This window comes from Podarcis liolepis (assembly GCF_965112155.1).
Source record: "Podarcis liolepis genome assembly, chromosome: 6".
Classification (NCBI taxonomy): domain Eukaryota; kingdom Metazoa; phylum Chordata; class Lepidosauria; order Squamata; family Lacertidae; genus Podarcis; species Podarcis liolepis.
Genome location: NC_139559.1, coordinates 35,083,569 through 35,107,172, shown reverse-complemented (window position 1 = coordinate 35,107,172; position 23,604 = coordinate 35,083,569). Strand labels below are relative to the sequence as shown.

At 42.0% G+C, this 23,604-nt stretch overlaps 1 protein-coding gene across 3 annotated transcripts in view; it reads right to left on the bottom strand.

Moving 5' to 3' along the window:
• Positions 1–23,604, bottom strand: part of PTPN22 (protein tyrosine phosphatase non-receptor type 22) — a 44,089-nt gene that overhangs the window by 6,280 nt on the left and 14,205 nt on the right. The window contains exons 3-18 of one of the 3 annotated variants that reach the window (XM_083508846.1): positions 20,134–20,242; positions 17,575–17,651; positions 15,880–15,975; positions 13,666–13,704; positions 11,812–11,883; positions 11,633–11,695; positions 11,075–11,217; positions 10,252–10,318; positions 9,794–9,871; positions 8,912–9,004; positions 5,732–5,808; positions 4,192–4,886; positions 2,894–2,974; positions 2,047–2,172; positions 789–816; positions 509–589 (exon numbers count right to left, since the gene is read on the bottom strand). In XM_083508846.1, the coding sequence (XP_083364972.1) occupies positions 547–589; positions 789–816; positions 2,047–2,172; positions 2,894–2,974; positions 4,192–4,886; positions 5,732–5,808; positions 8,912–9,004; positions 9,794–9,871; positions 10,252–10,318; positions 11,075–11,217; positions 11,633–11,695; positions 11,812–11,883; positions 13,666–13,704; positions 15,880–15,975; positions 17,575–17,651; positions 20,134–20,242 (1,887 nt within the window). In that variant the 3' untranslated portion in view covers positions 509–546. Of the gene's footprint in view, positions 1–508; positions 590–788; positions 817–2,041; positions 2,173–2,893; positions 2,975–4,191; positions 4,887–5,731; positions 5,809–8,911; positions 9,005–9,793; positions 9,872–10,251; positions 10,319–11,074; positions 11,218–11,632; positions 11,696–11,811; positions 11,884–13,665; positions 13,705–15,879; positions 15,976–17,574; positions 17,652–20,133; positions 20,244–23,604 lie in introns of those variants that run through there. The other 2 variants (XM_083508845.1, XM_083508847.1) reach the window with 2 other exon arrangements.

Here is a 23,604-nt window from a genome sequence, read left to right as displayed (position 1 = left end):
ATATTATTAAATGTATAATTAATACCAGACTGTAAACCACATTGGAGATTTTTTTGTGCTTCTGAGATTCTCTGGCAACATCACTTGATTTATAGACATTCAGTATTCTTTCTCAGAATGCCACAAGTATGTATTGATAGGAATTGGTGGCAAAAGGTGGGTTCTGAATGTGATTATATGGAGACTCATTGTTATCTTCCTTTCTTGCTGCTGTGATTTTCCTCCATCTGCCCCAGCTGCAACAAAACATTTCTCTCCCATATCAGTCTCTACAGCCACAGCAGGTGCTGTAACTCTCTAAAGATTTGACTTTACCTCCAAAGGCACACTCCTCCATTGTCTCCCAAGACAGACAGATGCCAACAAGAAGATTCTCCTCCAGCACTTTTCACCCAGACCTTCTCAAACCTGACTTTGTTGTATTTGCTACCTCCTCAAATGAAAATGCATTAACTAAAATCACCACCCAATGATGTTGTTACAAGACAACCACAGCTATTGTACTTACATTCCTCATCTGCAAGAATAAAGGACTCAGGAGTTCTTTCAGGAAGGGGGGGAGGGGAAGGAGACCGATCCCGGGGAATCTCTGTAGTAACAAGCAATACAAAATAGTTTAAAGAAAACATTTTCATTAGCTTGCTTTCAAAAAAAACCCTGAGCCTCTCCAGCATCAGGCCAAGACTGTCTGCAATGTCTTCAGTTCTGCTATCAGTGTTAAGCACAATTCATCCCAAGAGAACATGTATACACAGACTAATTCATAGAAATGTCAGGAGAATGTTTACCTGATCTGGGTCTCTGCAGCTTTGCATTCTGAAAACAAACAAAAGGAGAATATTTTATCGTCCCTCAACTCTGTATAAGTGCATTTAACTTTTAGTAAGTAGGTGATGGACAGCTGTAACTCTCTAAAGGTTTGACAATGCCCCCAAACAGCACCGTACTCAATGCTCCTAAAGAATTACATGCTGCGTGCAATCGTAGTGGAAGGTGGATCCACATGCCATTTGTGAACCATGCATTTACAAAAATCCCATTTCAGTTTTTCAAAACTAAATCAGAAGAAAGGGCATTCTGCTCATTTTTAAAATGTGACCACTGAAAGTGACACTCAAGCAAGCCACTTGTCTTTATTCAGAAGAGTTCTCCCCATTAAATTGCTGAAGGGATTTTCAACTGTGGCGTTAGCAAGAACCAGAGCACCCTGGTCCTGTTTCTACTAATATCAGTATGCCCTACCTTTCTGTCTTTTTTCTGCCTTCAGGTTCAGAAAGTGTTATTTACTTCCCACTCCTGAAAAACTGTTGTACTGAACTGAACAAATAAGAATAACAGCTTGAAGCAAATTTAGCAGTGCTGCGAATGATAACAATTACAAAAGCCCTACCCGCAGAACAGTGTTTCAGCAACACAGTAGTAGCTGCATAAGACGGATGCTACCCTGTCAGCATATAACACATCTACTCAGAGATCAGCACAGGTTGTAAATTTGTTACCGGGCCCTTACCAGCTCAGGAAATTGCAGTAACACCCCAGTGAGAACTGAGAATGCTCTGTGGACATGGAACGCTGACTAACAAGGGTGGGGAGGAAAACTGGAGGAAAAGAATGGACAGAATGAAGTATCCTGCAGAAGGCATAGCTGGCTGGAACCCTGAACGGAACCTTGCAACATTTTGTCTCAGGTCCCACTTGCTCATGCTAAAAGCCAAAACCCTTTATTCATTTCCCCTGTTTTGTGGCATCTTCCTAGTTAGTCACATCAGCTCCCAATGGATTTTAGGAAGAAGAATGTTCGTTAGCAGATGTTCCCATCTTCACTGGAATTTGCTGGGCAAATTCTGTGTCTACTGCCAGTTGACACAGACTTAATACAACTTGTTTTTTTAGAAGTATTGTCCTAGCCTCAGCTGTTGGACTATGAACTGAATACCTGCTGCAATTTAGTTATATAAAGTAGCAACCTTTTTCTGCAGAAGTCAGGAGAACTATATAGCAATATTACTGGTGGAGATGTATAAAATCTCTAATGTGTTACCTTACTTGGCCTCAGTCTCACAGAGTCATCAGAAAATTTCAGCTGAGACACACCGCTCCATTCCTTAGAGATTCCAATTTTCTCATTTTTGGACAGTGATTGGTGGTTTGAATCTGGCAACACAGAGTCATCTGCAATGGATAAAATTAGAAAACATAATGGATCTTTTAAAACTTTCTGCAGATCATCACTATCTTAGTTTAAGTTGTAGATCAGGGATGGGGAACCTTCAGTTCAGATTTGGCCTTACAGGGGCCCCAACTCACAAACCACACCAACCTGTTCCACACCTAATGTCATATGTGTCAGGTACCAAATGGCTACAAAGGGAGCTTAAAGTGAGCTCCTGATCATTTCTGTGCTGGAGCGAGGCATGGCAGGCAATGGGCAGCTGATGGGCAATGGTAGCAACCCTGGCTCCAATAGCACGAAGCAGTTTGCATTGAAAGTGCTGCTAAAAGGGAGCTTTCCCCCACCATTTCAGCAGCAGTTTCCATGCAGACTGCTTCATGCCACTGATCCCTGCAGGAAGCAAGCTTGAACAACTGTGTGACTAGTTTCCCCATGGGGAACTCAATTATGCAACCACTCCCTGTAGAAAGCAGCTTGAATTCACCATCCATCAGGTGATGGGCAGTGAGTTCAAATCTATGGAAAGGTGCTTTGCCAGCCCTATGCTCAGTGTCAATCACTGGATGGCGAAGTTGGCTTGTGGGGTGAGGATGACAGAAAACTATCTGGCCAACTGGGCCAAAATGGTTCTCTACCCTTGAAAGAGATGATGACTTCATCTTGCATATGGTGATCTGCCATCAACACAACTGTATTCACTTTGATGATACTTGAACTCACCATCTTCTCCAGGTACAATAAAGGACTCTGGGGTTCTTTTAGGCAATGGGGGAGGAATGTCTTCATCCACCTGGGAAGAACCTGTTAAGCCAAAATGCTGAAGTTAGTGGACTTGGGTTGTATACACAAATATCTATTGTAGACATGCAAGATAATAATCAAGACCTCTCATCTATCATGGTCTTCCTTGACCTTGGTTGCACTGCATAGCTACTCGTTCCACAATGTTAGTTTATGAAAACTAGTCATGAAATAAAGGACACAGCTTTATTCTGAGTCAGACTGTTGGCCCATTCAGATCCAAACAGTTTATTGTGATCAGCAATACCTATCCAAGATATAGGTATTAGGCAAACGCTGCTAGCTGAAATCCTTTTAGCTAGAAAAATCCATGACTGGACATGGGAACTTCTGCTTGCAACATGTGCGCTACAGAATCTTCCCTGCTTCAATTGTGGACTATCATTTCATGGACAAAAATCTTTGCCATTATGTAGGAAAACCATGCGCATCTTAAAATCCAAGTCTATAGCACTATTCAGGCCATAAGTGTGGACGGAAAGTGTCCTGCAACCAGCTTCTCTGTTGATTTAAATGAAGTATATCAGGAACACTGGAAACATGAACAAACTTCCAAATGTATAATAGGGAATCACCACCTGGTTGCAATCGCTGTTGCAAAATCTTGAAGTGCAGAAGCACGAAAGCATTTACTTTTTAAAAATAAACAAAGTGACCACCAGATGGCACTGGAAGTGGTAGCGCCTGCAACTACACTTCCTTCCCCATCAACCATAAATCCCGTGTTTCCAAAATCCACATGGAAACCTTCTGATAATTTATTTTCCTTCTCATTCCTCATTTATCAGAATACAGAGTAGCACGGTACCATCCATACTTTTTCAGATTTTAGATTTGCCTGGAAGTGTTGGGTTGTTGTGAAGCATTCCTCCTCCTTTCTTTGCCCAGCACGGGGCCAAGCAAGGAGTTTGAATTCTAGATATTAAAACATTCTGATAACCCATATACATCTCTTCTGCTAATATTTGTTAGATGTTCACATAAAGAATAAAACATAGACGCTCAAAGGCCATTTAATCTCCACATATGAAAAAGCTGTTAGTTGTCCATCTTGATTCCTCACCCATGCACTAGCAAAGTCCAATTCTGGCCATGTGCAGACTTCAAATGTTATCACCCCTTGATCTGTTAGGGCAACAAAACAGCCTCCTTGTACAACTTTCCTTTGTAATGCAAATCCCCCTGCGGGAGGAACCCAGAACCTCTCAAGGACTTACTCTGGCAGGCAGATTCCACTGCACCCACTGGTTGGCTGTTCTGAGCCACAGAGTTGCATGGTGGGTAGCTGGGCCTTGCTGGACTTTCCAAGGGCTGAGCTGTGGCATCTGCAGCAGAAGCAAGCAGGGGAATTGTTTCAGATGGATTCGCAGCAGGGTCAGGAAGCGCTGGGGAGCATGGTTCGTCCGATGACAGGGAAGAAAAGTAAGGATCTTCTGATGACCAAGTACAGGACTGATGGCGTAACTTCGCAAATAGACAACGCTTGGAGTTGCTTGATAGTTTATTTGAAAGGCTAGAGTCAGATGTAAATCCTCCAGACTGGAGGCCCTCACAGGAGCCAGGGTCCTTTCTTGTCAACGCCTGGGACGCTCTCTGTGATGCTAACTCAAAAGGGGTCGATTTGGTCCGTGTTAGAGGCACCTTTGAATCTAAGCTGATCCCAGCCTCACTTCCTGATTTTAAAGTGACAGGTAGCTCTGCCCAAAAGAGATGGTTGAAGTCCAAACTGTGATGCTTATGGAGTGGCTGTCTTGGCAACCAAGAGTTCAAGCCTGCTGCGGCATCCATGTTTCTGGTGGTGCTGAAGCTCAAGGATCCAATTGAAATTGCTTGTCTGACCAGGGAAGCACCATCTCTATATCTGTCACGAGTGCCCAGGCTCCGAGATTTCTCCTGTTCCTCTTGCACTGAACTGAAACGAAGGGAACATGATTGTCAAAGGTATAACTATATGGGAAGGCCCTTCTCAATCCAGACAAAGCTCCACTACATTGCAAAATGGCTAGGGATAAGTGAAAACTCAGAAACTTTACTTTCACCTATGAAAAAAGCACATCAACCAAAGGAACCCAGAATAGCTTCTTAAAAATGAAGGTATACTCTTTTTGACACTCTGGGGACTGCCAAGATTTTATTTACCTTGGTATTCAGCCAGATGCTTCTGGAAAGTCTACCAGCAGCGCATAAAGGCAATAGCCCCCCCTCACTGTTCTCACACAGCAACTGGTAGCATTCAGAGTTCCTCTGTGTTTAAAGGTTCCAACTAACTACCATAGACAGTAGCTGCTGATAGACAAGATGACCTCCATGCATTTCCTTGATGCAAAGTCAGTAGAGAGGAGAGGCAGGTAGGAATTGTTTTACTTTAGTAACCTTGTTTTCTTTGTTGCAAGGATGGGAAACCTGTGGCCCTCCAGATGTTGTTGAACTACAACTCCCACCATCTCTAACCACTGGCCATGGTGGCTGGGATTTATGGGTAAAACACATCATCCCCAATCCTGGTCCATAGCTAGGTTGAGACAATGGGTATAAACCAACCAAAGTTGAGCTAAGGCTCCTTTATTTCCGTGAAAGAGAGAATCAATAGTTAACTGTCGCACGGAGATTAGTGGGCTCCACAGTGCAATCCTGTGCATGTCCTTTGAGATCAATGGGGCTTCCTCCCAGATAAGTGTGCATTGGATTACAGCCTTTTAAAAGTGCTTAATCTTTCCCGAATTGTGTGCTATACTTAAGAATTACATATTTTCTTACCTGTTCAATTGTATCAAAGAAGAGGTTTCCATATGTGGAGCCTGGAGTGCCATGGCTGCTGGATGGCTTGCTTCAGCCTACAAAAGTTACCAAAAAAATATAGGTTTTGTAGACGCACAGAACCAGAACATTGGTTTTCAACAGGTGGACGTAGTACTGGCTTACAGCCCAATGTAAGGTGGGTAACAACAGCAGCAGCACTACCACCATATATAGGACAAAATATTTAAGAAACTGGTTGCCAAATGCATGTTTGGGCTAAGTCATGCCCAGGTCTGGACTAAAAGATCTGTATTCTGTGAGATCCACACATGGGCGTAGCCAAGATTTTTGTTGGGGGGGCAGGACTTTTGTTTGGGGTGGGCAGAACCATTTTGATTGGTCAGTTAATTAAGTATTTCTATTGTTTTACTTGATTGGTGTGGGGCAGCTGCCCCTCCCTTGGCTATAGTCATGTGTTCACACCTTTCATAGTGGAAAGAGTAGGCTACACTGTTGAATCTGGAATTGATATTTGCCATCGCAACAGATAATCACGGAACTCCTTTATCTAGTTACTCCTTTATATAGGACATCCCTGCTTTCTAAATACATTTTTGGAGTTCAATGGCTTGATAAATATTAGACTACTATGGAATCTGCCAAGTAGGGTACCTCTCTCTAAGCTCTCCAGGAAATTTTGACTACTTTTATTGCTTATAATTAATATGGTATGTCCCACTTTCATCACACGTCTTACTTCACTGTATTTGGCTTCTGCATAGTACTCAGCACCAAGTCTTACATTTTAGCTACCTCATGAGTTATTGAAAATGCTTCCACACTGCATACTATTGCAGCACTCCACATGGTGAACAGCTGTTGGAGCTACTGCAAGACAGAAGCATCTCCAGCATCTTCCACATAGAAACTGGTAACATAAAGATCAGACTTTGCTTAGGACTGGTGAAAACATAACACCCCTGGAAGCAAATTGCTTCTGTCTTCCATCATGACTGACTCCAGTTTTGAAGGGCCCTGAAGTGTTCTTTGCTGACACTTTGATGAGAATCAGAATTGTACAGTTGTGTTTTTTGGTTTGTTTTTTTAAGTGCAAGTAAAATGAGGTTTAAGCCTATGTACACATTAGTGGCTTAAAGTATGGGCATGTCCCCTGTTTATGTTTGCACTTGATGAGTACACCAGAGAGGGGGCAGGGGTGTCTTCATTCAATGCACATTACCTGATTTGTTTCTCTGTGCCTACACCACCACCCCTGAACTGAATGAAGCTGTCACCTGCACATGTGCTCCCATCTGCATATGCACAACAACTATCTGAACTGTGCACACCTAAGCTTAACGACATCTTGCCTTTTCAAATCAGATGGAAGCTGATTTGAGGGGAAGTACATCAAACAGGAACAATCCTCAAGAATCTACAGGATACATACAGATTGTGGCTAATGCCATGTGCTCTCTGCTTCATACATCAGCAGTGGGAGCCCACTGGAGTTGGAGGAAATGGTAATGTGTACACAGCCTAAGTGAACTGGGGGAGGGAGGAAGTGCGCTTGAGGGGAGGGATAAAAACCCACACCTGGGATATTTCCTGTCACCCTCTGCTGACTGGTGTGGATTGCAAGGAATGGAATAACAATTAATATGGCGACTGACAGAAATAGGAGTGTGTGGATTCTCGTTTACCAGTTTCACACACAGAACAAGTGTGGAACAACCTTGTCTGGACATGCCCTCTGATTCAAGCTGTTTGACATAAGGGTTCAACTGTGTTGGGCCATAATTCTCAGCCCGCACTTGTCTCCAGCCTACCACGGGGGGTGGGAATCACAGAGCCATATGATCACTTTCTTCTAGTACTGCAACCTAAACATGCATGCACCTAGCTTCTTTAAACAGATATGCCCCCAAATTTCTCTCAAGGAAGCCCTCTATCTAGGCCCTTGGGTTACTCATTCAGACAGACTCCGCAGAGGTGGGTTTGCTCTTGTCTTGATATTGTAAGTCAGTCTCAGCCCGAAATCCATTTTTGGTAAACTGCTTTTTCAAAAGTCCTTTTTTAAGGTCCTAAAAGCTGTGAAAAACAGCCAGTATCTGTGAAACCACATCCTGGTTGAAATGCTGCCTCTGTCACCCTAGCCTATGCTTCTGCTAGACCACATAACTGCCCACAGCAGATGAGAAAGAAAATGACTCGCTCAATTTGAGCCGAAGGTCTCCGCAAACACGACAGAAGCACACATGGGGCGGGGATTGGTGTGGGTAAGATTCAGTTAGAACTTAAAGAATCGGAGTAATGGCATTTGAATTTATCTTAGGTTTTCCTTTATCACTTAGTAGCAAAGGTTGTGTTCACACTTCTCTTTACTGTGCACTCACTGTGTTTCTAGTGCTGCATTTTTAATCCGTGTTCACATGATGTTATTGAAAAAGCCTATGTATCCTGTACTTTGTTATAGAATACTGCTGCTGGATGTGTTGTTTCTCAGCCAGTTTCACAAGCCATTCCTCATTCACCTCTGGCCAAGGTATGGACACCTTTGCATAGGACAAAGACTTGCCCCCCACCCCATAAATGCTCCATGATGTGAACACAAACAGGAGTGTATTGAAGCCTTGCCAAAGTGAATGGCTAGGGAAGATAGAGCTGTGAAATGCCCCAGGGGAAAAGCAACTTCACAACACTCTAAGGCAATAATGTGAACACTCATTTAATGTGCAATTGCAAATGAGTAGGTTGCAGTTCTGTGAATAAGAGAGGGTGGAATGTACATTTTGGAAATTCCATGCTGTGGAATCACGACATTGCAGGATATTGACATCATCATCAATGAACTAATCCTTAGAGAACTGAGCACAGGGTGATTTTCTGTTTAACCCCTGCTCACTCCTTCTGACTTAGCTTTCAGAAACCAAATGGACAGGTGGAACATTGGGTGGATAACTGATCACGCATCACGCAAAAACTAGCAACAGGGGAGACAGGGGAGTGTTTGCATGCAAGAAATGAGGGTTGGGTGAATGCAATACTGTTGGCCTGATCTGAATTTCTCTACAAAGGATAAATGCAACGTTTGAAGTGCTTCCTGTTCCAGTTCCTGTTTGGTGCTAGCATTGGTAGGAATGTTGTATTGGGGGGGGGGGGATGCTCTGTATTTGTAACCAGACAGTGTGCACTTACCTCCATAGCAAAGTTATCGGAATGATGAGCGAGTGCCTCAATTTGCCTTTTAAAGAGCTCAATCACAGCATCATAGACCAACTTATACTGCTCCTGTAAAATGATGCCAATAAATCACATGGAGATATGCCACTTTTGTTCATTCATTTCTCTACTTCATCATAGACTTTGAAAGCTATACCGATATTTTCTGGCATACAAGCTAAGGAGCAGTGGTTATCCCCAAAGTTGGGGAGATTCATTTAGTAAGTGGGTGTGACTATGCTTCATGCTGAGCTTTGCTGACATATAAGAGGAAACTGAAGTTCTGGCACTGCTCCATTTTCTGGGACAGTACCTTTTTAATGGGATAATACTACTACTACTACTACTACTACTACTACTACTACTACTAATACTAATAATAATAATAATAATAATAATAATAATAATAATAATAATATATTATTTATACCCCGCCCATCTGGCTGAGTTTCCCCAGCCACTCTGGGCGGCTCCCAATCAGTGTTAAAAACAGTACAGCGTTACATATTAAAAACTTCCCTAAAGATTTCATGGAATGATTGAACATCATTTTGAGAACATGATCATTTCCTGGTGGCAATAAGCATTTGAAAGATTGTGTGTGCCCTTTTGCCAGCCAGTTTATTTGGCACATTATCCACATTTTGAACTTTGATCTCCCTTCTTCTGATAATAACTGCACCTTTTCCTTTGATGTCTCTGCAGGAGGCTTTCATGCAAAGAGGGCTCTTGTACATTATTGCCACACACACAAGGATTTCCTTGTTAGAGCACAGCAGTGTCTCTCTATAAGGCAAACATGCTTTCTACAATTTCGTATATACTTTGCATGATAGAAAAAATATTTTTTGTACGTACCAGTGTTTGCACTAATAAAGGCCTCTGTGTTCGCATTTCCTGAATCGTATTAAAAAGGCTGAAGTTCATTGGCAGAATCTTAAGAAGATGAAGGGGAGAGGAAAGACAAAGAAATGTTGGTGATATGGAATGCCCTGGTCCAACCATCCACTCTGTGTCGCAACACACCTTATAACTGAATTCATATTTCAGAGTCTTACCAAAGAGTTTCAGTAATGCCTATTGATTGATTGATCGCATTAATACATTTCCCAGTCAACAATATCCTCTGGATATTTACATTATACTCTGGGCGGTTACATCAGTTGGTGAAAAGGTTCCCATTTCCAGTAACAGCATAACAGACAGCAAAATTTCCCATCTCATGACAGTTATACTACCATCCGTGGGAAGTTCCTTGCCTGACATAGCAGCACATGAATAGTACAAAGATGTTTAACAGGGGAACAAAAACTCACCCCGTCTTTTAGCAAAGTCCACGTATAGTCAATGGCACAGATGACTCCTGTTCTTCCACAGCCCGCACTAAAAGAAAAAAAGACACAAGAGATTGTTGGAAGAAGGGCAAGTACAGCTCTCATTTTCATCCAGCATTCAGCTCTCTTTTTTCCTCCAGTATTTTAATAAAAGAACATTCAACCTTCCCTGAAAATCTCTTAGGCCCATCCACCCATTTGTTTGTCCTGTGATTACTAGTACTTTGTATAAATCTATTATCACAGGCCTGAGAAAGTTTTGGGGTTTTTTGTCCTGCCACTTGCCCCGGGAAAACCCGCTTTTTATTGCTGAATTGGAACAAGTGTCAATCTGCGGAAAAACCTAAGAAAATTTTGTCCTCCCCCTGAACTGGTCCTAAAATAGCTCCTGAACGGATTTTTATGTGCTTTCCCAGGAGCTATATTGGGGGCAGATAATGTCATCCATTCAAATTGAGATTGATATCAACCCCCAATTTATATTTCTGATCTATTTGCTGAACTCACTTAATTTCTTGCTCTGAACTAAGTGGGATGCATCTTTTAACCTCACTACAGGATTAGGTATTTTTGGACAGCAAAACTAAGAAAACATATTGACTTGGTGGAGAAAACATTACATGAAAATAATCAGAATATAGAATCCACAGAGAGGGGAGATAAAGGAGAAGATGCAAAACTAAAATAATTGTAAGCCTCCAAGATTATAGTTGAGTGTGTATTTCCCTTTGAGCATTAATACAGAGATTGAGCATTCTCCCTTGGCGTAGAAAAAGATTAAATCTCTACTGCCAAATAGCCTCACCTGCAGTGTACACAGATAGGTACATCACTGTGTGCTTGATAGCAGCGCATCTCCTCTATGAGTTGAAGAATAGGGTCGATTGAGGACGGTACATCATGGTCTGGCCAGTTTTTATAATGGAAGTGGTAGACAGTTCGGCTTTCCTGTAAAGGCACCAAAAAGGATGAAGATATAGTTTAACTAAAGTTTACTCTGATTGATCTCATCCTCATTTGAGGGTGGTGGAAATAGTGGGTGGGTAATTGACTGTTGTAGGTACACATGCCATTGTAGCCATTTGAGGATGCAAAGTTAGGCTGAACTGAACATCCCAAAGACTCAAACCATACCTACACTTTTCCATTGAGCATATTCAGATTGTGGCTGTTTCCCTGCCAATATCCCTATTCACAGTTCTACGACAGATGAGTCCCATGCAGTTATGAAGCATCGGACTCTATTACCACCACCATAAGTGGTGTATTGGAACCACAAAAGGATTCACATAAATGGGTTGATTGGTGGCACCAGCACAGACTACTTCACCCAAGCATTCCTACCATATGTTCCCAGACTTACACTGTCATTCAGCTTCACTTTCAGAGTGCGAATCACATACTCATTTCTCCTTTCTTCGGCCTCCTATAGGAAAACAAACCAGGATGACATTTTCTGCTGGTAAACAGCAACAATTTGCATAAATCAGAACGAAGACTATGAATTAAAACAGGCCGGGGGTTGAGCATGGTTATACTCACACAGGATATGCAGAAAGGGCCCATGTTGATTGGAGACTCATCTGCATCAACCCAATATCGCTCACATTTCTTCTGTTGGAAAAGAAGTAGAAGGAGACTGTGTTTATCTGTCTCTTGCCTTGTCAACTCTCACATCTTCCTTTCCCTGCCCCCAGCACAAAAACTGGTTTCCAGCCAGGGAAAGTTTGTGTTCAGCTGTTTGGCCAAGCTGGCAGCTCTCAAACACAACACTTCTTTTTGTCTCAAACACAACACTTCTTTTTGTTGGTATCTGAAGAAGTGTGCATGCACACGAAAGCTCATACCAAGAACTAACTTAGTTGGTCTTTAAGGTGCTACTGGAAGGAACTTTTTTATTTTGTTTAAGACATTCACCATAGTGCAGGCTGCCTTAATTTTTATAGAATTCACTTGGTTTCTAAGCCCAGCCATGGGAATGTAGGAGGCTGCTGTATGCTGAGTCTGGTCACTGCTCCATCTAGTTCAGTATCATCTACACTGAATGGCAGCAGCTCTCCATGGTTTTAGACAGGAATCTCCTCCAGTCTTACCTGAAGATGCTGGGGATTGAATCTGGGACCTCCTGCATGCAAGGCAGATTTACCACTGAGCTATGGCCCTTCCCCCAGTGAAGGGCACACCTTGGGCAGGATGCTCAACAACCACTGTATACTTCTGTGGCTTCTTGTTGAAGCAGGAGATATACTGAATGGGAGGAGGGGAATCAAAACGCTTGCAATAAGAGAACAACTGACTAGAAATACTGGGAAAAGTCCAAGGACAAGGGGCTGGTGCTAATAAAGAAACAGAAACAGGGAGCCATAAACCTATTTTTTTAATGGCAGCTTAAGGAAGATCTGGCATATACACAGCCTGGCTCAACTGTGAACCCATTATGAGAAGCAATCTGCACACAGAGATAATTGGTGTATCCATTGATAAACCAGAAAGGACAACTTTAAACTGTTCAACTATGGCCGTATAAAACTTACTGAAGTCATAATTGTCTCAACAACCACTGACAAGTACAAATGACTGTAAATTTCTCTCTCCATGACTAATAGCAGCTCTGAGGCTGAGGGTACAATTTATACCAGGGAACAAAGCATGGAACGAAAGGTTAACCACCACCACCACCCCACTCTCCCACCATGCCATAGCACTCATCCTGATTATAAAGGAAAATAAAAAATGTTGGGAGCTTCAGTCATGGAATTCCCACATCATAGGTTTGGTGCCAAAGTTGTATCCAGACATGTACTCTTGGTGCTTTTACCTTTTCTCCTTCATTGTCTGAATTTTAAAATTAATACAGGGTTGCGGGAGGGTGTGTGTTTGTGTGTGTGTGGTTTTTGAGGCAAGAGCCTGAAAAAGTCAAATTCCAGATCTGGGATCATTAAACAGTCTGATTTAGCTTGTACAAAAAGTAATTCCACCAAGAAAAGACACAGTGGCACCCACACAGTCCAAAGAGACTTTTAAAGATTCTGATAATTCAGAAAGGAGGATGGAATGATGGCCAGGAGAGTTAGCACTATCTTATACAGACACCACTTGAGGAAAACACAGATTCTCCTGCAATATTTTGATTATATTGACCTTTCAGGTCAAGTCCAGTTTGGGGGCAGAATCTGAATCATCCTTGGTTGCTCTGCTGGATGACCTTCTTTTTTATTTTTGCAAACTGCTCAGTTTTACTTGTGATATATCATTTGGTTTTCACTTTATCTTTATTTAGCTTTTAGGAAATTTGTTGAATGATTTTTTTTTTATGCAAACCTCTTAAGAGTTTTTTTTATTATATTAAGCTGTGTGTGTGTGTGCGCGCATGCTATCCATTGGCCCAGGGCTTACCTTCCCCATTTCAAATTCCATGCAAGCCATGACCACAACCTGGAGAGATAAAAATAAAAAGACACTTGAGGGCCATTCAGCTACACAAATGAAATAGGAAATTTTTCAGTACTGGGCACTTCCACAAGGTAGACCTCTGCCAATTTCTTTTCCTTCTCATTCTATTTTTATCATAATATGAGATAGCACGGTTCCATTCACCCCTTTGCTAGTTTAATATTTTCACTGTTGTTTCCCATCCAAACCAGTGGACAGTGCATGTCTGATACTGCCTATTTTGTTCCTGCATAGACCCTTTTCTTTCTTCATACTTTCCACCCCCTACTTGCTCCACCTCACCAAGCAGCCACATCAAGAATCAAGCAGGGTGTGATTTTTGTAATTGTCCAGCAACATGCAATGTTTGGTGTACAGTTGCTTCTGCATTTGTTGCACATTTCCTGCACTTGCATGAGAGAAGCACAATAAGCCAGCCTTTGATTCTGCAAGACAGAGAGAGAAGGAGGAAGGAAGGAGGGAGGGAGGGAGGGAGGGAGGGAGGGAGGGGGAGTTGCTGGGACATCCCATTTCACTCCAAGGGCCTTTGATGCATTATCTGGGTTTTGTTTTGTTTTGTTTTGTTTTGTTTTGTTTTGCTTTGTTTTTTTGCAAGCTTCTCAAATGATTGTGGTGTGTGTGAAATGGGAAGGTTTTTCTTTTTTCTTTATAGCTTTGGAATTTGTTCACCAAAAAAAAGTCTAGCGACAAAATTCTAAACTAGGCTTACACCAGGTGTAAAGTCCCACTTTGCAACAAAGAAAAATAAAACAAATTTCCATGCCCAGCACGATTTCCATCTCCCTTCTCTTCCCATGGGGTCACTAGTTGAAGCAAAAGCACCAACTTCTGCATTGCAGTTCCTGGAGACAAAATGGCTCAGGTGTGCCTACAGTCAAACAAGCACTGAGGAGGTGTGGCAGTGGAGCACCCCCACTCCAAAGAAATGCCATGTAACACATGGGGGCGGGGTTGAGGAACTCTTCTAAAAATAGAACAGTTCCACCACACCCTTGGATTTCCCACAGCTATACCTCCCTTGACAGTACTAATCAGATTTTTTCACAATAAGGGAACATGTGCATTAACCAGGAGGGAAATTGGGATGCGTACAAGTGACGCATGATGCCATATGGCTGCCCCTGCCCTTCAGTGTGTGCACGGGACATGTAAATATGCAGCAAGTGGCTGGTGGTGCCTTTGAGCAGAATTGTCACTTATAGAAAATGGCTGTGTGCAGTAGGATGGCTTAGATTTTTATTTTTTTAGTAAGAACTCCATCCTTTTTATATAGCCAGAAGTCTCAAATCCTGGGAACGGAATAAGCTGTACATATTTGCTTTGTTTCCCTAATTTGTATGAGCTACAACATTTAGTTGCTTATATAGGATTAGTGGGTTTTGGAAAAACAAGGGATTCAATGTTTAGGCACTTTTAAACTCTACCACGTTGTCCAGAAATTATCCAGCAGCTGTTGTAGCTGTTGACTTTAGGCTCCTTCCACTGTTGCCAAGTCTCAGCATCTGCTGTTACTGTATGGGATGGGCTGTTGAATGTAAGCATCACCAGGGGGAGTTTATGTAAAAATGATCACTGTACAACTGCACATGTGCATGAATGCAAAATGTTGAAAAGAAAACCCATGATAAAGCAGGCTAAAAGCAGGTTGAAACATGGGTAGCAAAGTCTAGCAGAAAGCAATAGGTATGAATACATATTTGTGTATCACAATAAGTCATAACCCCATCACTAGTGAAGGAAGGAAACAAACCAACCATGATCTCTGGCTTAGAATTATATTTGAACCAGGAATTGTGGCTTGCTTAACTCCAGGCAAACCACAATCTGGCCTGGTTTGCACATCAAATTACACAGAACAATGGCTTAATATGCATGCATGTGTGTCCAGACCACTTCTCCCAAGCTGATTTGTTACTGCACCACACTGAGCTAAGCCATAGTGTGGATTAGTGTACCATCTGAAACTGGGCTTGTGGCTTAGTTCTCTCCTGACTAAACACAAGCTGTAACCAAGGTCTATAAACTCCAGACATAGTGCAACCACCCCCTTGGTTTAATTCATTTCATGGGACCCCATCCCTCCCCTGGAAAAAGCAAGCAATGTTTGAATGTAAAACTGTAGGAGTGACTTGTGAGTAGCACTGATCTGGAGCTTACCAGGACTTTATATTCCCAAATCATCCTCCAGAAGTCAACAACAGTTGTGGGAAGGGGGCCCTGAGTAGCTATGTAAGTCTTTGGCTCATACACACCCTAAAAAGGAAATAAATAAAATACAAGTTTTTGTTAAAAAGCATCTAGGTGCAATCCACTATGGAGTATTTTGTATTTTCCCATTATACTGTTATACGCCACCCCAATCTCCAACCGGTGTGAGATTCCAGGGGTACCTGGCACACTGATCAGTGTCTGTGTTTTCTTTTGGAACAATGAGGCACAGCAGACACTGTGGTGTCTTTATTATATATAATTTATTTACACATATATACAACACAAGCCTAGATGGAGAGAATGCAGAGCATTCACACTCCAAGAAGGTCCTGTCTCCTCTATTGCTGCAGCTCCAGATTCTAAGAAACCCCAAACATTGTGACTGACCCTCACTACAGCATAAAACAGGCCACCCATTTTCTGCCCCGCCCCCCTCCAGCTTGCAAAACAGACACAGAATTCTAACTTTTTTTAGACCCAGGGATTTCAGGGGATCTGGGCACCCAAAAACTCGTAACAACATCCTGAAATTGGTTGTGTCATTAACTTCAGAAGGACTGCATAAAAAGGAGGTTGTGTGACTTCCTGCTGTTAAATGGGACAGAGAACTGTTGAGAGGAGACAACTTCCTTAGAGTGCTTCCTCAGTGAGAAAGGCAGTGGAAGGAACTCACTTAGCCTAGAATTAAATTGGAAGCCCAAACATAAGATATTTCAAAGGTCCTATAACTTTTCAAATATATTTTCATTAACCCGCCTGTTATGTACTGAGTTGAATAGGATCCAAACTGAAGCAGTCTGATTGGTCCTAGAACAATAGGATCCAAATTGCAGCAGTCTGATTATCCTAGAAGAATAGGATTCAGAATGCAGCAGTCTGATTGGTCCTAGAACAATGCAGCAGTATGATTGGTTGGCAGGAACCACCCAATCATGCTCCAGATAGAAGTGAATCCACAACCTGATTGGCTTACAGTAGAATTCCGGAATTAGCCAATCATGTGCAGCCCATTGTGTAAATAGTGTATATAAAGCAGATACTTTGAGGGGACTTTCATTCATTCCTCCTCACCACTATGAGCTGAATAAAGAGCATGAAATCACCTTGCGACTCTGAGTATATTTCACCGCCACTCCTGGGATCTCTTCAATGTGAGGAGCACTTTCTCCATTAAACCATTTGCATTCTCATATAAACCTGACTAAGGATTGTGGGTCACCAAAACAGCACTCATGAGTGCTGTTCCAGGCGTCACATAGGCCTTTCCAGTTGTCTCACGGCCACCCCTTCCACTGAAATTAGGCTGATAGAAGCCTTCCATTGTAGCCAATAAGAGGCTTTTTTTCAAGCCTAATTGCAGGTTGGGGTGGCAAATTATTGGAGGTCATATGCAGCTGTGGTCTGTTGTTCCCATTATTGACTGATTGCATTGTGTACATGCATATATATATTGTGTGTGTGTGTGTGTGTGTGTGTGTGTGTGTGTGTGTGCAGTACCCACAGCAGTTTTTTTCCAGTTTTTAAATGTCTCCAGGGGCTCAATGTCCACTTTAGATTATTAGCATATGCCTGTATTTTTCACTCAGCAGAGCCTACAGTCCATGAGAATCATGTGCGACAGGCCACCAAATGAGGTACTACCTTGATAAAATTGGCATTGATGTAATGAGAATCTTTGTCAGACGTGATAAGTGAGAGCTTCACTCTGCTGTGGTCATCTATAGGGAAGAGCAAATGAAACAACTTTCAGCTGCATTATATAACGGATCCTAGAACAGTAAATCCAAGTTAAGTTTCATTGTGACAGTTGCTTTGTGAGAGGTCACCCTTAAACCCTTTTGTCACCCAACTGCACAAGCACATTCCAAGCACTTTCACAAGGATGCACTTTTTTAAAAAAAATCTGCTGCTCCCCATAATATTTCCTGGGCTGAACAGAAAGAGAGAGAGAAATAATTAGCAGCACAGTTCATGCTCATTTGCATCACAGAATGTTCGGGGGGGGGTTGTGCGTGACCTTAGCCTCTTCTGTGCGGCACCAACAAGGATCAAAATAGTTTGTTTTGCATTGTATTGGAGCAAAAGGTTGTTCCTGCCTAAGTATATGCACCACTGCGTATATTTCCTTCTCTGTTTCCTGCTTCCAGAGTGTTTTCTACTCCTGCCACACACCAATCCATCCCCCAACCAAGTCTATTTCCATCTCTTCCACAGAATATCTATATTTGATATTAAATTAAATGGTGTTGATAAATTGTATCTAATAAACTTGGGTTGGGTCTAAATATCTTCTCATCCAAATGAAAGGCACTTCTACTCATGAATGGGCCGAGTAGCTGATTCGCTCATACACAGCCGCAACCCCATGCACCCCTCAGAAGTAGAGTTTTGAGAGGCTGCAATGGGAAGGAGGATTTTTGGATCCAAGCCTTTGAAAGCCATGTTTTGTTTAAGTGTGCTGCAGTTCTGTTCATACAACAGACTTGTATGAACATGGAACTTCCTCTTCTGTTCCTCTGCAGCTCTCAAAATCAACTCCAATATATTGGAGGACACACACACACACAGAGAGAGAGAGAGAGAGAGAGAGAGAGAGCAGATTTTGAGAGAGCATGGTGGAAAAAGAGGAAATGGAAGTCCCATTGTGTGAGAGGAGCTCTGCTTCCACAGTACTGGATACAACTCAGTATATCCAAGAACATTTTCATCTGGCAAAAGGTCACAAGCCACTCCAATCCCCATTTTATTCCTTCACAGGAAGCATCTACTCATGTGAGCAGCTTTAATGCCCAGGAGTTCGGAGAACTCAAGTTGCAGCTTCCAGAATGGCAAAATATAACTTAAGTATCGCCAAAGTTGTTACGGCTGAGATCTCAGAGAGGAGTCTATGTTGTTTAATTAAGGGAAGAACTGCAAATTATTTCAGCAAACATATTTGCCAGTTACTGATAATGCAGGGGTGGTGAGTGGACAGTGAATGTGCTTGACCCTTCCTTGATCTGCCAGTGACAATAGTGCCAAACAACCCCTCCCCAGCTGTTCCACAGTGAGGAGGGGGAGAGAGGAACTAGATGAAGAATGGTGGGAGGAGAAGGGTTAAGCCAACTGATGTTCCCCTCTAAAGGTTCCCTACTTCTGTAATAGCATTACAAGTAAAATATGAGGTTAGGAAACTATGTCAGCTAACTAGTGGGTAAAGGTGAAGGGACCCCTGACAATTAGGTCCAGTCGTGACTGGCTCTGGGGTTGCGGTGCTCATCTCGCTTTATTGGCCGAGGGAGCCAGCATGACTAAGCCGCTTCTGGCGAACAAGAACAGCGCACGGAAACACCGTTTACCTTACCACCGGAGTGGTACCTATTTATCTACTTGCACTTTGACGTGCTTTCGAACTGCTAGGTTTCGCAGGAGCAGGGACTGTGCAACGGGAGCTCACCCCGTCGCGGGGATTTGAACCGCCAACCTTCTGATCGGCAAGTCCTAGGCTCTGTGGTTTAACCCACAGCGCCACCCACGTCCCTAACTAGTGGGTAGTTGTACCCTGATCAGACGACAATCACAAGTGAATGAAACAGTAAAGAAAGAGAGGAAAAACGAATGACTGACCTAAGAAGTCTATCAGCATGCAAAGGTGAACATGAGTCATGGAACCTATACATATTAAGAGCCTTTTTCAGAGAATGCATATTGTTTTTTGTGGTCAGAATGTGTCAAGGTGACACATTTGTTATGCTCAATGTACATAACCATCACTAAGGTATTGCATCCAAACCAAGGAAATAGCATTTTCCCAGTTCTCAGAATGAAAACATTCTTCTCCGCCTCCCACCCCTGAAGACCTCACTAGAACAAACACTTTACCTGAGATGCAGAGAGGCAATAATATCCTTAGGTTAATTTAGGATCCAAGTTGTATACATGATATTAGTTATAACAAGCACAGGGTCCATTCACACTCCAAGGCTGTGTACACACTCTAGATTTGAAAGCACATACTTTCCCTCAAAGAATTCTGAGCACTGACATTTGTTAAGAGTTGCTGGGAACTGGAACTTTGTGAGGGGTAAACTACAGGGTTTTGAGGGAAATAATGTGCTTTAAAAGTAGAGGGTGTACACATCCCAAATACACGTCACCTCATTCATACAGTGGCTGGAAAGATTAAAAACTACGGTGATAAATATTTAATTCCTTGCTTACATGGCAAGATGTCCTTATACCGGTTCTTGCTGATATTTTCCGGCTGCTCAGATGTAGCCGTTGGGTAGATTTTGTCAGCTCTGTAGGTTGCCGATTGCCTTTTCAGTTTCTGTTGTTAAATCATAAAGAGAGATTACAAAGAACATATAGACAGTGTCACAGGCCTGCATCTCCCATTATTTCCTGACTAGCCTCTCTTGAGACAACCACATAGAGAACCAAACAGTCGTCATTACTTTGCAGTGTGAGGCTTCTGAGAAGTGGAAAGTTTGTGAACCAAGCAGGAACCATGCACAGCTCAGGCACATATGTTTCTGATGTGGCTTCATAGAAAAATACTCGTTCCGCAGGCGTCGCACAGGTGTAATGTGGTGGAATAATACACTCTTCAGACACATGTGGAAAATATGAAAATGCTTCTATTGACAAAAGAGAAGAAGCTCAACTATAGCTCTGTTGCTACATTTTCCCCACACAAATACCCCAATCTTCCTGCTTTTGAATTGTCTGGAAACCCAATTCCCATGACACAATAAAATAATCTTTTGTCATGGTTGTTATTGTCATATACCACCCTGGGATCCTCTTGGATGAAGAGCAGCTTAGAAGTTCTTTAAACAAAACAAACAAATATATACATAAAACAGAGTTCTGGGGATTTAAAAAATCTGAGATGGCAGAAATATTAGTAGAATTGGAGTACAGGAAACTGCCTTATATGGAGTCAGACCATTGGTTCATCTTGCTCAGTATTGTCTAGGCTGACATGCAATGGCTCTCCGGATTTTAGACTAGCTTCTCTTCCAGCCATACCTGGAGGGGCCAAGGATTGAATCTGAGACCTTCAGCATCCAAATCAGATGCTCTACCACTGAGCTAAATTTAGCCAATTTTGGCACAATTTGGCAATCCTCAAAGTGTTTTATAATTGCCACTGGTTTCCCATCTCATCCTGACCACTGTTACAGAGAGTGAGGAACTACAGTGTGTGATAGTAACTGGCATAGTGTCTATTTACATACATTTTATTCATGGTTTTCAGCTGCTATACCTTGTCCTGCTCTCTACCACTTTCCATAATATTGCCCAGCACAACAACCAACCCAAAAAAGTCAACATTTCATAACAAATCATGACACAAAACATCTGTTCAGTGCAAAACTCAGGGCTGGAAACCAAGCCTTATGAGGAACGGTTGAGGGAGTTGAGTATGTTTAGCCTGGAGAAGAGGAGACTGAGAGGAGATATGAAAGCCATCTTCAAATATTTAAAGGGCTGTCACATGGAAGAGGGAACAAGCTTGTTTTCTCTTGCTCCGAAAGGTAGGACTCAATCCAGTGGCTTCAAGTTACAAGAAAGGAGATCCCGACTAAACATCAGGAATAACTTTCTGATGGCAAGAGCTGTTCAGCAGTGGAATGAACTGCCTTGGGAGGTTGTGTACTCTCCTTTTGGCTAGCACCGATGTGGGCAACCCTAGAATATATGTACATAGCACTTTTGGTTGGTTAGATAATACAGTGGTACCTCAGAAGTTGAACGGAATCTGTTCCAGAAGTCCCTTTGGGTTCTAAAATGTTTGGAAACCAAGGTGCAGCTTCCGATTGGCTGCAGGAAGCTCTTGCAGCCAATCAGAAGCCACGAACCCACAGCAGACATTCAGGTTCCAAAGAACATTCACAAACTGGAACACTCACTTCCAGGTTTGCTGTGTTCAGGAGCAAAAACGTTCTACTTGCAAGGCGTTCAGGATACAAGGTATGACTGTACTAGGATGTAAATATTTGAATCTCAGGTGACTCTGGAAACGATTAAATCACTTTGAAGAATATGGAATATATTGGCTAATAAAAACAAATTTGATCCATTTCCCCATGTTTGTTAAGAGGCCTGAGAGTTGTTAGGAGATCCCTGTTCACCTACACAGATCAACAATTCCCAGAGTTACCTGAGAAGAGGGATTTATTATGGAGCAGGAAATGGAGCAGGAAAAATGTTACAACATTATAATCCCATAAACACATAAAAACACCTATTGAGCTTTGGGTTCTTGTAGTCCAAAGCTTGACTTTCTTTGTTGCATTGTTAGATAAGCGTTTTGGGAATTCTGCTTTGTACATTGTTTTTAAATTTTCCGTTTTTTAATTATTTTAACTGTCTTTTTTTATGTTGTTGTAACTTCGAGACTTTTTGTATAAAGCAACTAACCAACATAAAAATAATAATCCATCTTCACAGCATTGTTAACATCCATTGGGGAATTGTTTTCTCAATATTTATTTATTTCTCTTCCAGAACAGCATACACTTTCCTAGTTATTCATGAAATTAATCATAGCTCTGTCATTGCCCAGCCTTATATTAGTAATAAAAGCTGTTAATAATTTCCATATATCTCTATTCCATTTTTCTACAGATTGCCATGCTTCCGTGTTCTTTCTTTCTTTCTTTCTTTCTTTCTTTCTTTCTTTCTTTCTTTCAGTCAGCATTCTAGCAACTGCTATAAGATTGCTAACCGATATCCTGTGTTTCTTCTTTTACACCACTTCACAAATTGTTTAGCAGTTCTACCTGTGGAATTAGCATATCTCCAATTATCTATAATATGACTTTTAAAATGCCTTTCCATAAACCTTTTGTAAGTATGAAGAAAATAATAATCTTTACAGTTACATCTCCAACATTTACAGAAGCAGCATACATTTTCTTTATTGCTGCAGCGGTGTTACATGACTGCCAGAAGACTCTAGAGGAATTTTGTTTAACAACTATTTCTCTTCAAATTGCAGCCCCTGCGACACAAACATATTTCCCCTGCACGATAGGCAGTGCCTGAAGAGTTGTGTTATCCCACTGTTTTTCATGAGATCATAAAACCATCTCACTTCTGAACACCGGCATCAGGACTGCTCTCTGTAATTCTCCTTCCCATTGTTTCATACAGCCACACTATACAAGGGCTGCACAGCCACCAATATACTACAAAAGTCATTTATCCAAATTTATATGTATGTGTTTGCATTTATATTGTTCAAAACAGTTAAAATCCTAGCCACTCTATGGACTTGTTGTGACATAAAAATAAATTATTTAAGTGCAAATACCAAGACTAAACTGGTGAATAATCTTGCACCTTATGACTCTCCTTGCTTGTTCCATAGCCATGACTATCTCCATATTCCCTGGCTTCACACACACACACACACGCACACACCAGACCTCTTACTTCTGTCCAGGGGTTCCAACTTGAATAAAATATGGGGGAGAACAGGTAAGCCCTCCCCCACATAATCGATTACAAGACACAGTGCAAGCACACAATTTGAATGGCAGTGCCCATTAATTTTGCAGTTATTTTATAGCGGCAAGAACCTCAGCCCCAGGAGCTGGCTCCTATGCTCTTGGCGTTTTCTTGATGACTCCCTATAGCTCAGCTCTGACAATCTCCCCTATGCAAAACTGTTAAATATTC